The 17,430-nt window shown below is 40.6% G+C and overlaps 1 protein-coding gene across 2 annotated transcripts in view; it reads left to right on the forward strand.

Moving 5' to 3' along the window:
* Nucleotides 1–433: 433 nt before the first annotated feature.
* The window catches only part of Cfap299 (cilia and flagella associated protein 299), a 450,575-nt gene continuing 433,578 nt past the window's right edge, over nucleotides 434–17,430 (forward strand). The window contains exon 1 of one of the 2 annotated variants that reach the window (XM_040747462.1): nucleotides 434–596. In XM_040747462.1, the coding sequence (XP_040603396.1) occupies nucleotides 486–596 (111 nt within the window). In that variant the 5' untranslated portion in view covers nucleotides 434–485. The remainder of the gene's footprint in view (nucleotides 597–17,430) is intronic. The other variant, XM_040747461.1, reaches the window with a different exon arrangement.

The raw sequence follows: 17,430 nt of genomic DNA on the forward strand, positions 1-17,430 counted from the left end.
TAACAGAAAGTAAAGGAAATGAAAGGCAGAACCTAGGGACTAAGGAGGTCTTTAAAGAGCCTGTCATTAAGGCTGTTTCGTTTGGGAAGTTTATAAATTGTCCCTTGCACTCAAACTTAACAATAACTTGCCTTAATGTATACGACTGAACAGAATCACATGTGTATCTTGCTGCTGATGCAGCTAGCCAGACTATTTCTTGTAAATTTCTGTGATCGTCTTCTTACAAGGTACTTACTGCAAACACTGAGCAAGCACATTTTGACGGAACACCCTAGAGATGCTGCAGTTTTCAAACCGTGGGTGGGAGTTTGCATCGCAGGGTGACTTGGCCTTGGACGGATTCCCAGGGGTTAGTCAGGTGGAAACCTACCTGGACACCAACTGGGGCGGGATTAGCGCTGCTCTGTGTGTACAGCCCCGCCCCCAGCTTCGGTTGCTAGGGACGCCCCCCTTCGGTCGCTAGGGACGCGTGTGTAGCCGCAATGGATCAGGACGAGGGGCTGACGGCTGTGGACAACATCGTCACTCAGTTCAACACCTACGAAGACTTCCTGGACTCGCAGATCACCACGGTGGACCTGTACTACTTGGAGGTAAACGCTGGGCCACCCTGCGGGCCGCGGCGGGGCTCGGTCGCCTCCTGGCGGTGGTGGCGCGGATGGCGGGTCACTGGCTTCCAGAAGCTTCTGCTGCAGAGTCCCAGAGTCCTGCAAGCGCTGTGTGCAGCACAGACAGGCAGTTGTGTGACGCAGGGTCTTTGTAAAATAATAATAATGACGGAAGAGCTAAACCGGTGGGAACCGGTTACCTTGTGCATCCGAAGACCGAGTGGCAGGAAAACCATAGCTGGTGGGTTTTGCAAGCCTGAGACGCAAAGCCCTGGGGCCCCAAGGTTCCACCTCCTTTCAGGACAAAGAGAACAACTCAGGGTTTAGCCACAGCAAAATCTGGAAGGAATTTGAACCTGTCCAACTCCATCTCTCCTGTACAAGGCAGTCACATAACATTTTAGTACACGGACCATTTTTTTTTTCTTTTATTCCCCAAAAGTGTTTTACTTACACGAGGATCGCTTGACTACTCGTTTGAAAAATGTTTTGACTTCAGAACATATTAGGTGCCACAGTATGAAAATAATCTTAGTCAAACAGATTTTTTTTGTAATTATATGTGATAATAACCACAAACCAAGCTCTTAAGTTTATTACACAAATAACTTTTACAATTACAGTTGTGTATATACACATGCATTAAAAGTCAGAGGACAGCTTAGAGTCTGTTCTGAACTTGTATTTTATGGGCCCAGGGATCAAACCCAAGTTGTGTGGCTGGGCAACAAATCCCTTTTCCCATCTCCCTGTTAAACAAATTTTTAAGCTTAGAAGTTATTTTAAACACAGAAGTTATTTTTGTTATTCCTTGCATCTAAGACACCGAAATGAAGAAAAAATAAAGCTGGTTTTCCGTGTTTACATACAAACTTTTGAATGTTAAAAGGTAACCCACAAAAACTCAAAATATGGTTAATATCTTAATAGGTAAAGTTGTCTTTGCAGCCTAAGTAGAACGTTGCCAAACTTAAGGTTAATAGTATTAGGACAGATTTCAATATTTTTTTAAGATACAGATTTTCAGGTAAGACACTAAAAATGTTAATGTTTATTAGAGGTAAGAAATTACTATGGTGTGTTCTATCAGTCAGAATTTTAGAAATCTCTAAAACAGAGAGTGATAACATTGCTGAGGGAATGGCATGTGTGCTCTTAAATGTGGAATTATTTAGATCTTTTTAACTTTCATGCAATAATAAGATGATGTTGAATACTAAAGCAACTACAGATTGTGATAGTTGGTTATTTCCTTCCATCACGTGGTCCCAGGAATCAAATTCAAATCACCAGGTGTAGGGGTTAGTGCATTTACTTGCTGGCCCGTCTCATTGGCTCTAATGACAACTTTTAAAGTGCTGTTGGCTGTAGACACTTATGTTCTCAAATATGACTGCAAGGTAATTACCTATTTAAGTGATAAAGAAAGTAGAATCTGAAAAATTCCAACAGTAGTATCTCAAGCAAATTACTTGTAGACCATACTGTTTAAAGTAACCTCCTTCCTTCCTTCCTTCCTTCCTTCCTTCCTTCCTTCCTTCCTTCCTTCCTTCCTTCCTCCCTCCCCCCTCCCTTCCTCCCTTCCTTCCTTCCTTGCTTTATTTACTTTTTATTTTATTTATTTTTTAATTTTGATTTTCCAAGACAAGCTGTAATAGTCCTGGCTGCCCTGGAACTCACTCTGTAGAGCAGGCTAGCCTTGAACTCATAGAGATCCACCTGCCTCTGCCTCCTTCCCAAGTGTTGGGATTAATGGCGTGTGCCACCACTGCCAGGCTTAATTTAAGTTTTAAAAAATTGTCACAATTATGTTTATCTTGTACAATGTGATATTTTGAAATATACACAGTGTAGAATAGCTAAAATATAGACAACATTTACTACCTCACACATGTATAATCTTTATTGTGAAAGTATTTAAAATCTACTTCTTACTACTTTCAACAATACCTTGTTACTAACTATAGCTACAGTATTGTGCAACAAGTCTCTTGGGCTTATTTGAATAGGACAAATTTTAAGTGATAAGTGATTTTAAGTGATAAATTAAAGATAGTGTGCTATAGTCAGAACAGCTGTGAATTCCAAGACTCAACTGTGTGATATTGTGTTTTAAATCAATTTGAAATTCTATTTCTTCATCTGAAAAAAATGAAGGGGCTGCACTAGGTAATATTCAAGATTCTTTTATTTTCAAGTCAATCGCCTTAATGACTCAGCCACTACTAAGATTCTTTTTTTTAACTAAAACTATTATAAAGATTTTACAAATTGAAAGCATCAAACAATGAAAATTAGACTCAAAAGCTATAGATTATGTCAGTCAAATTATAAGTTATTTACACTTTTACCTTTCGACTCCAGCAGCTACAGGACCAAGCAAGGACCAAGTCGTTCAGTGGCTTATCACCACACTCAAATGGGTGTCAGGGGCTTAGCCAGGCTAAGCCAGGGGAGAGACTCAGTGCCTGGTACTCGGGCTTTCATAGAGGCCAGAAGGCAAGGATGAAAACTGAGCTCTAAGAGAAGGATCTCATCCGTTGGCAAGGGTCGGGAATGGGATCATAAAAGTCACGAGGGCCTAGAGAAGCTGTGGGATTATGCAAAGCCACAGAGGGATGATGGGAAAAGAGGGCAGGAAGGGGTTCAATAACCAAATTGGCCTTAAGGAAATTTCAGGATTGGAGCTCTGAGAGTAGTAAGATGTGGTCAAGTGAAAAGACCTTGAAGACCATAGCTGGGAATTCCTCTGTATCCAAAAGTACCAGAGAGGTGCTAGACACTCAATGGTTACTTCACTGGACTCAGGGAAGTGTTTACACTGACCAAAGGGGAACCTTACAGGATTACTGCTAAGGGATGGGGGTGCTGAGCTGTTGGTGAGTTGGAAGGTGAGTCTGTTGTAGGTGGACTGGAGATGAGGGATAGGGTTCCAGTACAATTCAGACCACAGTGGAGAACACTGACACCAGGATAACCTATCTGAGTTATGACATCAAATGTAAGCATTGCATCTCAGATGGAAAGATGTCCTGGAAGTTGGGAGCCAAGGAATACCCAAAAGTCACTGAAAGCTTAGTAGCTTACAGTTAGCTCTCTGTTCCAGGGAAAGTTTCCCTAATGCAAGTGTAACAGCTCTGATCTGCTAGGGAAGGCTTCCCAGTTGAAGTGTTACAGATTTGCTCTGCTCTGTTCTGGCTCTGGCAAAAGTTGTTATAGCTGGACTCAGTGTCACACCACACAACAAGAGATTCATTGGGAAGGAAGAATCCACGAGGGTGACTGCCTGTAGGGTAATAAGTAGCATCAAACTGAACAGAGTACAGAGTTTATATAGGGTTTCTTGGGGGACTGAACTTGCCAGGGTTGCTTGGTATTGGTGGAGTTTTGTGGTCTAACTCTGGGGACAGCTCAGGGACCTCAGGGATTGGTGGGATTCCGAGTCCTGGTTCAAGTCAGGGGTAAGGTGTTTTTCCCTGGCCCTTTTAACCTTGCAGTAAGTTTAGAGAGATTAGAAGGGAGGACAAGAAAGAGGATGAAGAGAGGATGAAGGTCCCCTACCTGAGTGTCCCCAGTATGGCAGATTTGGGTCCTTGTTAGAGAGAAATTCTGCAGGTTGGTGGGGATTACGTAGCACTGCAGATTGGCTGGAAAGACTGAAAGGGGCTGCCAGGAAGAACTAGGGACTCTGGGTCTTCATCAAGAGCCTGAGACCTCTTGAATCTATTCTTTGTACCTACCTTTTGGACAATATCACACTATTAAGATGCTGTTGGAATGGAATCAATGATTCAGTTGAACAGGGGCAGAAAAGACAAAACTTGAAAGAGGTTTAGGTAAAAGTAAGGAGTGTGAAGATTAGATTTTGTGGTATAGAAGGCACTGTATAAGCTTCCAGAGGGGAGGCAATCAACAGTTCTACTCACTGTGACACCTATGAACCACATACATGACCAGCATGGCAGGTACATTTGTGGCATGCATACATTGGTGGGCTTAAAATGCACTCAAAAGAGGGAGACCATACCTGGTACTGGAAACCTAGCTAACTACTCAGTAAAGTCATGGTTACTGGAGGGGATTTTACAACCACTAATGTATTAAACCAGCACAGTCCTTACCAGAAATCCATAAGCATTTGTTCCTATTCCCACATATTGGATATAGCTATAAAACCTTCCCACACCTGGGGCACAGTGATCATTGCAAAAGAGTAGGCAGAAATATTGTAAGAGTCATAGGATCAGGGCATTTACTGTGAGATTGTGTCTCCTAGTAATACTAGAAGCTACATCTTTAAAACATGACCGTTTGTGTGTGAGCTCAACAAGGGTGGTACCAATGAACACGCCAAACTGGACAAGGGAAATCTCACAAGGCCCCAACTGTACCTATAGAACTATATGCAACTGAGTAAAGCTGGGAGCAGGAGAGGTGGCCCTCCCCAGGGAAGATATACCAGCTGGTTGTCCAGTGCCAAATGGCCAGCCCTGAAAGAAACATACAAGTAACTGTTATGAACTCATCAGGTTGTTTTAGGAATATATATGCACATACATATATATTCATGCAGTACCAATTAATGAAAACAGCGGCCATGAAACATTGACGAACAGTAGGGAGAGGTAAAAAGGGTGTTTGGAGGGAGCAAAGAGAAGGGAGAAATGTTGTAATTAAATTATAGTTTCAATAATAGTCAAAAAGTTGAAATCATTCGATAACTAAAAGTAATGGCGGAAAAAAATTAAAAAGGAATGAAGGGAAATTTCAGAGACCAAGTGCCACCATTTGAAACAGTAATACAGCAAAGAAGTGTAGCTCTGTGGGCCATGTCTTCTAAAGGTTCTGTGAAACTTAAAAAAGCATAAAAAACCAGGGGAGTCAAAGTCTGAAGAACAAGAATAGTGCCTCCACAGACAGTGGAAGCGTGCTACAAAGAGTGACTTTTAAAAATGCACACTGGAAGCCAGGAAGAAAATGATGTGCAGACGAAAGCCTTAAAAATGATGACAGACTTCAGGAATAATTTGGAATAGCAAGAACAGAAACCCTTCAGCATTGAAAACTAAAACACGATCGGCATAGTGGCTCTTGGGAGACTGGAGTAGTAATTATATGTCATACTGGGCCTCATAGTAAACCTCAGGTCTGCTACAGCAGCATGGTGAGATCCTCTTCTTCCCAAAGAAAAGTGAAATAGGAAGGGACCTAAAAGTAGATACATATAACCAATAAATTCTTAAAAATAGCATAAAGGAGGAAACCTTTTCCAGTTATTTAACTGCTATTATGTTCTTAATACATTTTAGTCCTTGAGAACTTTATAGCACAGATTGTATATTTTGATCATATTTACCTCTCCTTCACCTAACTCATCCCACCCTATTCCAACTTCATGTCTCCCTTTTTGACCTGATTTACTGAGTCAAATTTGTGCTGCCTGAAGTGTAGTGTCTCTACCAGGGGCCAAACCCTTAAAGAAAACTGATTCTCTCTCCCTTAGCAGCCATCAGCTGTCAGTAGCTTCTCACTGGGGGTGAAGGCTAATGAGCCTGTTGCCCACAAACATTGGAATTTTCACTGGCTTGATTTTATGCAAGTCTTAAAGCAAGCAAACTCTGTGGGTTCATGAGTATATCAGTCCTAAAATGTACAGAAATCACTGTTTTAACATGGTCCTATCTGACTTCTGGGTATTAGGCTACTTCTGTACTCTCTTGAGTATTAGCTGAGCCTTGGAAATAGAAGGTGTGATACAGATGTCTCATTATGGCCGAACACTACACAGACACGTGCTCTCTGCACTTTGACCTGCTGTGAGGTTTTGCATTAATTACTGTCCACTCACAAAGATGCTTCTCTGATGAGGCCTGAGAGCTGCACCCATCTGTGGGTGCCAGAGGTAAGTGTCCAGTAGCTAGTTTTATACTATGTCAGTTTAGGAAGATAATAATAGCAGTTTCACTTGAGGGCCTATGTATCTCCCCTAGGAACAAGTTCTTGGCCAGATTCACAACAGTAGGCATGTGTTTCTCCCTGTGGGGTGGGATTTAAATCCCAACAAAATGTGGTTGGTCACATCCATAATTTCCATATCACTACTACACCCATGAGCATAACTTGCCAGTTTGATCATTTAACTTTTCATAAAAACAAAAAACAAACAAACAAAAAGAAAAAGAAAGGAAAATAAAAGAGGAAATAGGTAAAGAACTGAAGCAAATCTAATAATTTCCAAAGATAAAAAGTTCTAGTACTCTATAAGAATTCTCAAAAAAAAAAAGAATCAGTGTAAGAGAGCAGAGCAAATTATAAAATCTACAGTTGAAGAACTTCTTTTGAAATAAGAGAGCAAAACAGCATATTAGAAGAATATATTCTATACCTGAGACTATTAACATAGAGTGACCAATATTAGGGAATATCTAAATAGAATGATATGGACTACAAAACATGTCAAAAGTCATTTGGATATTTATGTTTAAAGACTAGGTGATTTAGAAGGCAAAATTATCACCAGACTGTCCTATTGCAGCTTCAGATACAGCCTGACTTCCTGACAAGTCAGGATACCTTTCCCTCCTGAGCTGCAATGCGTGTAGCAGATCCAGTTTTAAGATATGAAGGTGGCAAATCATTATCAATTTGTAAGAACTTAGTTTCTTCATGAGTTTTTCTGTGTTAATGTAGGGCGGGCCATGGAAGGGCTGGTCCAGCCAGTCTCTTCCTGGGGCTGAGTGGGATGGAGAGTGTTGACATCCCAGATCCCCCTCCTAGTCACCAGAGAGAACCATGCTGAATAGGGAGACAGTCGAAGCAGGCTCTCTCTTTATTGCATCAAGCAGGTACTTATATAGGGTTGAGGAAGTGGGTGGGGACCTCAGGATGGGGTGAGGTGTAAGGACCAATAATATTTCACCACGTTAGCAGTAGTTGGGCAGAGACAGTTTTGCTGAACCACTCCTGTGTGCAAGTGATAGGCCAAAGACAGGCTGCCAAACTCTAGCCAGGCTCAGGAAGTTCCACTAGGCCTTGCGTCCGGGCCTTTTTAGGCTCAACATTAATGTATTATATAATGATATTCAGACAAACAAAATGACTATGTCAACTTAAATATTGGTTATGTTAGGAATTTATACCTGCTAATGTTAGCAAAAGGGAGACTCAGGACATTTGGTGCATAAAAAAAGAACCTTAATATATTGTTAAGTACATCAAAAGTAAATCAGCTCATGGCCTCGTATTCAGATGCTAATTTTAGGACATTCACAAAGTAAACATCAAAGCATATCATGAACATATATATATATATATGTTCAGTGAAAACTGTGTCAGGATGGGACAGATGGAATTGCAGTTTTTCATTGGATAGGAAAGTGATAGGGATGAAGGGAGGCAGCCTCCTCAGGGTATGCAAAAAAAAAATCATGAATGTAGTGAGGGCTAGACTTTTCTCTCTGAGGGGTAAATAAGGAAACATACTCTTTCTGATGGTAACTTAAGAAAAAAGGAACAAACACACGCTTTTATGATGGTAACCTTCTCTTTTACTTCAACTCAAATAATCTTTCTTGACTACCTCTCACACATAGTTACCTGTCTCTCTTTACATACAAACGTCTTTTTCCTGCACAGCCATACATCTGTGTACATAGTTCCATCTCTTTTCTCTCCCCAGCTACATCTACCTTCTACACAGCCACACATCTCTATACACAGTCACGTCCGTTTTCACACAGTTAAATTCTCCACACAACCCCATACCTTCACACCTCTTCTTTGCACAGCCACATCTCTCTCCACACAGCCGTACACTTCTTCCTACGTGTGTGTACATCTCTCCTACATGCACATCTCTCTTCTATACAGCTGCATCTTATATATCTCTCTACCCACTCAGCCTCACCTCTCCATACTTCTCTCCCACTTCTTACATCTCTCACACTTCCCTCTCTGTACATTACCTTTAATACACACACACACACACACACACACACACACACACACACACACACACACACAGCTCTCACGTCTCTCCCCATCACACATCTCCCTTCTTACAGCTCTCCTGCATCTTCTCACAGTCAAAACCTCTGGACAAATAAGAATCACATTTCCAGGGTCATGCATCATTTCTTGAGTAAGCAACAAGAAACAGAGCCAAACTGAACACACAGTTTCTCTCAGGCTAGGGAGGTCAAGCTGACCAGCCACTGAGTAAAGTAAGCACATAGTTCTGAGTGGTCAGGATTCCCAGACAGAAAGTGACATTGAAATTCAGGACTTGAACAATAGACAGTTACTGATTGAACCTTAAGTTTGGGGTATGTGCAGAAAATCCATTGCTGAGAAGTTATCTCTATTAAAGTTGCTTCATGCCTGACCTGGAATCAGCAATAAACACCTGGGAAACTGACCTCATTTACATGTCTCTAGGGGCAACCAGATATTTGTCTCCAGGGTCAATCAATCTGGAGTCCAAGAACTCCCCCTTGTTCAGGTCAACTGTTTCTGTGGATTAAACCAGTCCACTCTTAACTCCTTTGCCCATCAGTTCTCTCTGATAGCAGATTCCAGTAGTTCAGTTCAGTGTTTGTCTGTGGGTATCTGCCTCTGCTTTCATCAATCATTGGATAAAGATTCTGTTTCCTAGACTCTCTGGCAGTGAGATTGTATGCTGACACTCCCCTGATTCATGTCTAAAATCCATAAATGAGTGAGTACATACCATGTTTGTCCTTTTGTGACAGGGTTACCTCACTCAGGATGGTTTCTTCTAGTGCTGTCCATTTGCCTGAAAATTTCAACATTCCACTGTTTTTCCGCTGAATAGTATTCTATTGTGTAAATGTACCACATTTTCTCTATCCACTCTTCAGTTGAGGGGCATCTAGGTTGCTTCTAGGTTCTGACTATTACAAATTATGCTGCTATGAACATAGTAGAACAGACATCCTTGTTGTATGAATGTGCTTCTTTTGGGTATATGCCTAAGAGTGGAATTGCTGGGTCTTGAGGTAGACTGATTCCCATTTTCCTGAGGAATCTCCATACTGATTTCCAAAGTGGCTGTACAAGTCAGCACTCCCACCAGCAGTGTAGGAGTGTTCTCCTTTCTCCATATCCTCTCCAGCATCAACTGTCATTGGAGTTTTTGATTTAGCCATTCTGACAGGAGTGACATGGTATCTCAGAGTTGTTTTGATTTGCATTTCCTGGATGGCTAGGGATGTTGAGCACTTTCTCAAGTGTCTCTCAGCCATTTTAGTCTCATCTATTGAGAATTCTCTATTTAGTTCTGTACCCTATTTTTTTTATCAGATCCTTTGGCGTTTTGGAGACTTGTTTCTTGAGTTCTCTGTAAATTTTGGAGATCAGCCCTCTGTCAGATGTGGGGTTAGTGAATATCTTTTCCCAATCTGTGGGTTGCCTTTTTTGTCTTGCTGACTGTGTCCTTTGCCTTACAAACGATTCTCAGTTTCAGGAGGTCCCATTTATTAATTGTCGATCTTAGTGTCTGTGATGTTGGAGTTATGTTCAGGAAGCAGTCTCCTGTACCAATTCGTTCAAGGGTGCCTCCCACCTTCTGTTAGAATTTTCTCTTTCATCCTATTATAACATATTCTATACAGGATTAAAGGGGCTGGGGAAGGGAGGCACAATAGAGGATGGAATATGGGGAGGAATAACTAATGCTAAAGGCCTTTTGAAAACCCATGTGAAAACCACTACTGTAGAATATATATATATATTATATGTATATATATTCTGTAATATGCCATATACTTGATATATATCATATATTCCACATATATAAATTTCATCTATATGCAAGTATAAGTGGAATTTAAATGGAATCACCATATGTGGTGGTTTGAAAGAAAATGGCCCCCAAAGGGAGTGGAACTATTAGGAGGTGTGGCCTTGTTGCAGGAAGTGTGTCATTGCGGGGCTGGGCTTTAAGGTCTCTTTCACTTAAACTTGCTGCAGTGTGACAGTCAGTTGACTTCCTATCTTCTGCAAGATGTAGGACTCTCAGCTACTCCAGCACCACATCTGCCTGCATGCCGCCATGCTCCCTGTCATGATGATAATGGATTGAACCTCTGAAGCTATAAGCCAGCCCCTCCAATTAAATGTTTTCTTTGTAAGTGTTGCCAAGATCATTGTGTCTCTTCACAGAAATGAAAACCCTAATTAAGTCACCATATAATGGAAGAGATAATAACCTTAACTAGACATTATATGCTAACACATAAAATCCCCAGTACCAAGAATGAGTTACTTTTTTTTTCTTTTTGATTCATTGGCTGGAGGAGTTCCATATAGTCTCAAAACACTAGAGGTCATTGTCAGTGTTACTGGTTACCCCATACAACTTGATGATAAGTACCTATTGCTGAACGTGTCACATACTTAGGACATAGAATATAGAGAAAACTAGTTGGTACAAAACTGGATAGCCTTAAAGTGCTAGAATGTGCTATGCACAGTAGTGCAGGAGAAAATTAATCATCAATCTCACCCAGCAATAAACTCTGCAAGCTGTAATACCAACTTGTCTGCAAGATATACTCACTGGTGCAATAGTGGTATGATTATTATGGGAGTAACCAGTCACTTTTTCATTGCATGCATTTAAGATCCACTCCATGAGATGGAGTCAATGCCTGATATTGTTAATGAGGCCAAGAGTCTGAGACTAAATAACTCATGGGGCCCAGGAGAAAACCGTCTACTATTATTCTACTAAATGAACACAGCAATAAAATTACTCCCATTGACATACTGCTACACCTGTAGATCAGAGCATCACACAAACCTCAGTGGAGAAGCTTCTTCCTGGAGTAGATGATGATTAATACAGAGAGTCTCAACTGAACAACATCTAGAGGGTGATGACTCTGGAGTGCTCAGCCCTGAAAGGAATGTTTTTATCATGCTCATCCCCTCAAGGCTCAGGGATCTATGCAAAAAAGAAAGATTTAAGAGTCAGAGTTAGCAGACAACTCCAAGGAAAGTGTTTTCCAGTCACAACAGGGCAAGTGCTCCTACAAACTCACAGAAACTGTGAGAGCAAGCATTATACCTACACATGCTTAAGCCAGACCTAAGTCCCAGCATGAAAAAGGTGAAGTGGGCAAAAAGTTCCTATTCCTAGCTACCTGTAAATGATAGGAATTAGGAGGAAAATCAGTTTACTTCAGAGGAGTGACACTGTGAATACCAGACACACTCCAGGGCAGGCCCTAGGCTCAGGAATAGATGACCAACACAATTTGGATGTCATTTTTGTTAGTGGACCAACCACCCTTTCTCTTTCAAAAAAAAAAAGAGCATGAAATTGGGCAGGTAGAGGAGGGAAGGCTAGGAGGATTTGGGGAGACAGGAAAGAATGTTATATGAATACACTGAATAAAAATTTCAAAGAATGAATAAAAAAACAAGAACAGTGACTATAACAGTGACTATATATGAGAGGGAACTCTGAGGTGCTATTGAAAGATACATAGTGAAATTTATTATTGGTGTGAGTGGTTACAAAGGGTTTTTAAAAAATTTATATTTCAGTTTAAATTTAGATAAGAAACAAGGTTGCTTCACAAGTCAGTTCCAGGTCCCTCTCCCTTTCCCTCCCCTCCTCCCATGCCCTTCCCCCAACCCCCCCCCATTATACCCTCATGTCCCCAGGGAGGATGAGGCCCTCCATGGGGGTGTCCATAGTCTGTCATTTCATCCAGGGCAGGTCCTAGACCCTCCCCCAAGAGTTCAGGGTGAGAGTGCACCTCACATTGTTGGATGGGAGTCCAAAGTCTGTGTGTATACTCGGGCTGGGTACTGATCTGCTGCCCAAGGCTCAATAGATTACCTAGGTCTCCTCACTGACACTCACATTCAGGGGGTCTTGATCAGTCCCATGCTGGATCCCCAGGCATCAGCCTGGGATTCAAGAGTTAACCTTTGTCAGGTCAGCTGTTTCTGGGGGGTTAAACCAGCCCAGTCTTAATCCCTTTGGTCATCAGTCCTCCCTCTCTGTTACTGGCTTTCTTGAGTTCAGCTCAGTACTTAACCGAGGGAGTCTGCCTCTTCTTCAATCAGCCACTAAATGAAGTTTCTGTTTCCCAGACTCTCTGGCCAGGTTACAAAGGGTTTTATCTTTTAGTAATTCTTTCAGCTCTACATTTGAAATTTTTATCTTTAATTTTATATTGATAAGTTATGTTTTGTGTTATAAAAAGTGAAGTTATGATCTATATGGGACACTAAATAAAACATTTATCATTTCAACTTTTAAATTTCTGTGGTTACAACATCAAACTTATTATCCTAAAACTTTGAAATGTAGAATATATTATTGTTTACTACGTCTACTATGCTGTATAACATATCTTAAGGAAGAAAAAGATTTTTTCACTTTTTAAAATTTAAATTAGTAACAAGCTTGTTTTATATGTAAATCCCAGTTTCCTGTCCCTCTCCTCCTCCACTGCCCAACACTGAACCCCTATCCTATCCCCTTTCTGCTCCTCAGGGAAGGTGAGGTCTTCCATGTAGGATCTTCAAAGTCAGCCTTATTATTTGAGCAGGGCCCAGACACTCCCCTGTGTGTCTAGGCTGAGAGAATATTCCTCTATGTGGAGTGGGCTCCCAAAGTCCATTCATGTACTAGGGATAAATACTGATCTACTACCAGAGGCCTCATAGATTAACCAGATGTCCAAACTGACATCCATGTTCAGGGGGTATGGTTTGGTCCTATGCTGGTTTCTCAGCTATCAGTATGGGATCCATAAGCTCCTTTTTGTTCAGGTCAGCTGTTTCTGTGGGTTTCTCCAGTCTGGTCTTGACCGCTTTGCTCATCACTCCTTCTTCTCTGCAACTGGATTACAGGAGTTCAGCTTAGTGTTTAGCTGTGGGTGTCTGTTTCTGCTTCTATCAGTTACCAAATGAAGGCTCTAGGATGGCGTATAAGGTAGGCATCAATCTCATTATTGGAGAAAGTCATTTAAAGTAGACTCTCGACTATTGCTTAGGTTGTTAGTTGGGGTCAACTTTGTAGATCTCTGGACATTTCCCTAGTGCCAGATTTCTCTTTAAACCTATAATGGCTTACTGTTTTATGGTAACCCTAATGCTGACAGGAGTGAGATGGTATCTCAGAGTTCTTTTGATTTGCATTTCCCTGATGGCTAAGGATGTTGAGCACTTTCTTAAGCCATTTTAGATTCTTCTATTGAGAATTCTCTATTTAGTTCTGTACCCTACTTTTTACTTGGATCATTTGGTGTTTTGGTGACTAGCTTCTTGAGTTCTTTGTATATTTTGGAAATCAGTCCTCTGTCAAATGTGGGGTTGGTGAAAATCTTTTGCCATTCTGTGGGCTGCTGTTTTGTCTTGTTGACTGTATCCTTTGTCTTACAGCAGCTTCTCAGTTTCAGGAGGTCCCATTTGTTAATTGTCGATCTCAGTGTCTGTTCTACTGGTGTTGTGTTCAGGAAGCCGTCTTCTGTACCAATTCGTTCAAGGGTACCACCCACTTTCTCTTCTAAGAGGTTCAGTGTGGCTGGATTTATGTTGAGGTCTTTGATCCATTTGAACTTAAATTTTGTGCATGGTGATAGACATGGATCTATCTGCAGTCTCCTACAGGTCAGCATCTAGTTAGGCCAGCACCATCTGTTGAAGATGCTTTCTTTTTTCCATTGTAAAATTTTAGTTTCTTTGTCAAAAATCAGGTGTTCGTAGGTTTGTGGGTCCATATCAGGGTTTTAAGTTTGAGTCCATTGGTCTACCTGTCTATTTTTGTGCCAATACCAAGATGTTTTCAGGGCTATAGCTCTATAGTAGTTCTTGAAATCAGGGATGGTGATGCCTCCAGAAGTTCCTTTATTGTACAGGGTTGTTTTGGCTATCCTGGATCTTTTGTTTTTCCATATAAAGTTGAGAATTGTTCTTTCAAGGTCTGTGAAAAATTGTGCTGGGATTTTGATGGGGATTGCATTGAATCTGTAGATTGCTTTTGGCAAGATTGCCATTTTTATTACATTGATCCTACCTATCAAAGAGCATGGGAGATCTTTCCATTTTCTGGTATCTTCTTTAATTTCTTTCTTTAAGGACTCAAAGTTCTTGTTATACAGGTCTTCCTCTTGTTTGGTTAGCATTACCCAAAGGTATTTTATATTGTTTGTGGCTATTGTAAAGGTTGATACTTCTATGATTTCTTTCTCAGCCCATTTATCATCTGTATATAGAACAGCTACTGATTCTTTTTGAGTTAGTTTTGTATCCAGCTGAAGGTGTTTTTTGGGTCACTTATGTAAACTATCAAATCATCTGCAAATAGTGAAAGCTTGACTTCTTCCTTTTCAAATTGTATCCCCTCGATCTCCTTTTATTATCTTATTGCTCTAGCTAGAACTTCAAGGACAATATTGAAGTGAAGAGGTATGGAGAGTGAGGACAGCCTTGTCTTGTTCCGGGGAAGAATCGTGTTGAGTTTCTCTCCATTTAGCTTGATGTTGGCTGTTGGTTTACTGTATATTGCTTTTATTATGTTTAGGTATGTTTCTGTTATCCCTGATCTATCCAAGACCTTTATTTTTTGTCAAAGGTTTTTCCAGCATTCAGTGAGATGATCATGTGGTTTTTCTTTCTCAGTTTGTTTATATGGTAGATTACGTTGATCGATTTTTGTATGTTGAACCATCCCTGTATCCTTGGGATGAAGCTTACTTTATCATGGTGTATGATTTTTCTGATGTGTTCTTGGATTCGATTTGCCAATATTTTATTGAGTATTTTTTTGCATCAATGTTCATGAGGGATATTGACCTGTATTCTCTTTCTTAGTTGTGTTTTTGTGTGGTTTGTGTACCAAGGTTATTGAAGCCTTGTAAAAAGAGTTTGTCAATGATTCTTCTGCTTCTATTGTGTGGAGTACTTTGAGGAGAATTGGTGTTAGTTGTTCTTCGAATTTCTGGTAGAATTCTTCACTGAACCCATCTGGGCATGGGCCTTTATTTGGTTGGGAGACTTTTGATGACTGCTTCTATTTCATTAGGCATTATAGGTCTATTTAAATTGCGTATCTGTTCTTTATTTAATTTAATTAATTCATTTCCTTTAGATTTTTGAATTTTGTTGAGTACAGGTTTTCAAAGCATGACCTGATAACTCTCTGGGTTTCCTCAGTGTCTGTTGTTGTGTACCCCTTTTTCATTTCTGCATTTGTTAATTTGCATGTTCACTCTGCAGTTTGGTAAGTTTGGATAAAGTTTTGTCTATCTTTTGGAAGACCAACTCTTCATTACAATGATTTTTTATATTGTTTTACTAGTTTCAATTTTATTGATTCCAGCCCTCAATTTGATTGTTTTTTTGTCTACTCCTCCAGAGTGAATTTGCTTCTTTTTGTTCTAGAGCTTTCAGTTGTTCTGTTAAATCTCTAGTGTGATGCTTCTGTAGTTCCTTCACGTGGGCACTTATTGCTATGAACTTTGCTCTTAGCACTGCTTTCAAAATGTCCCATAGGTTTGGGTATGTTGTGTCTTCATTCTAGTTGAATTCTAGGAAGTCTTTAATTTCTTCTTTTTTCCTCCTTGACCCAGGAATGGTGCAATTGAGCATTGTTCAATTTCCATGTGCCTGTGGGTTTTCTGCAATTTGTGTTGTTGTTGAATTCTGATTTTTCAAGCATGGTGGTCTGATAAGATACAGGGGTTTATTCCAATATTTTTGCACCCATTGAGGTTTGCTATGTTGCCAAGTACATTGTGGAGTTTAGAGAAGGTCCCATGTGGCGCTGAGAAGAAGGTATATTCTTTTATGTTTGGATGGAATGTTCTACAGATGTCTGTTAAACCCAATAGGGTCATAACATCTATTATTTCCTTTGTTTCTTGTTAAGTTTCTGTCTGGTGGTCTTGTCTAGTGAAGAGAGTGAGGTGTTGAAGTCTCCCACTATAAGTGTGTGAGGTTTTATGTGTGATCTTAGTTTTAGTAATGTTTCTTTTATGGATGTGGATGCTTTTGTATTTGGGGCATAGAGGTCCCTTTGCTTAAATGTACACTTTTAGTGATTTGAAGGAAAATCAAGAAAAACATTTAAAAATTTTTATTTTGAGATTATAATTCAATTACAACATTACTCCCTTCCCTCCAAATCCTCCCATATACCCCTCCCCACTCAGCCTCAAATTCATAGCCTTTTTTTCATTAATTGTTATTGCATGGAGTGTTGGAAAGGGATTTATATATCCTAAATATAATCTGTTCAGATCATATACTGCTACCTGTATGTATGCTTTTAGGATTGACCATTAGGTACTGGACAGCCATTCAGTGTGCTCTTCCCTAGGGAGAGCAACTTCTACTTTTACCAACATCTTCAAGTTCTTTGTGTGGGGCTGAGAGGCTTTGAGAGCTTTTTTTTTTAATGTATGGCATTCTTTTTTTTATTTTTTTTAAATTTTATTTTCCAGTTTAAATTTGGATAAGAAACAAGGTTGCTTCACAAGTCAGTTCCAGGTCCCTCTCCCTTTCCCTCCCCTCCTCCCGTACCCTCCCCCCACCCCCCACCCCCGTTATCCCCTCATTTCCCCAGGGAGGGTGAGGCCCTCCATGGGGGTGTGCATAGTTTGTCATTTCATATAGGGCAGGGCCTAGACCCTTCCCCAAGAGTTCGGGGTGAGAGTGCACCTCACATTGTTCTATGGGAGTCCAAAGTCCGTGTGTATACTTGGGATGGGTACTGATCTGCTGCCCAAGGCTCAATAGATTCCCTAGGCCTCTTCACTGACACCCAGATTCAGGGGGT

The sequence above is a fragment of the Mesocricetus auratus genome, unplaced genomic scaffold, assembly GCF_017639785.1.
Source record: "Mesocricetus auratus isolate SY011 unplaced genomic scaffold, BCM_Maur_2.0 Super-Scaffold_100006, whole genome shotgun sequence".
Taxonomy (NCBI): Eukaryota; Metazoa; Chordata; class Mammalia; order Rodentia; family Cricetidae; genus Mesocricetus; species Mesocricetus auratus.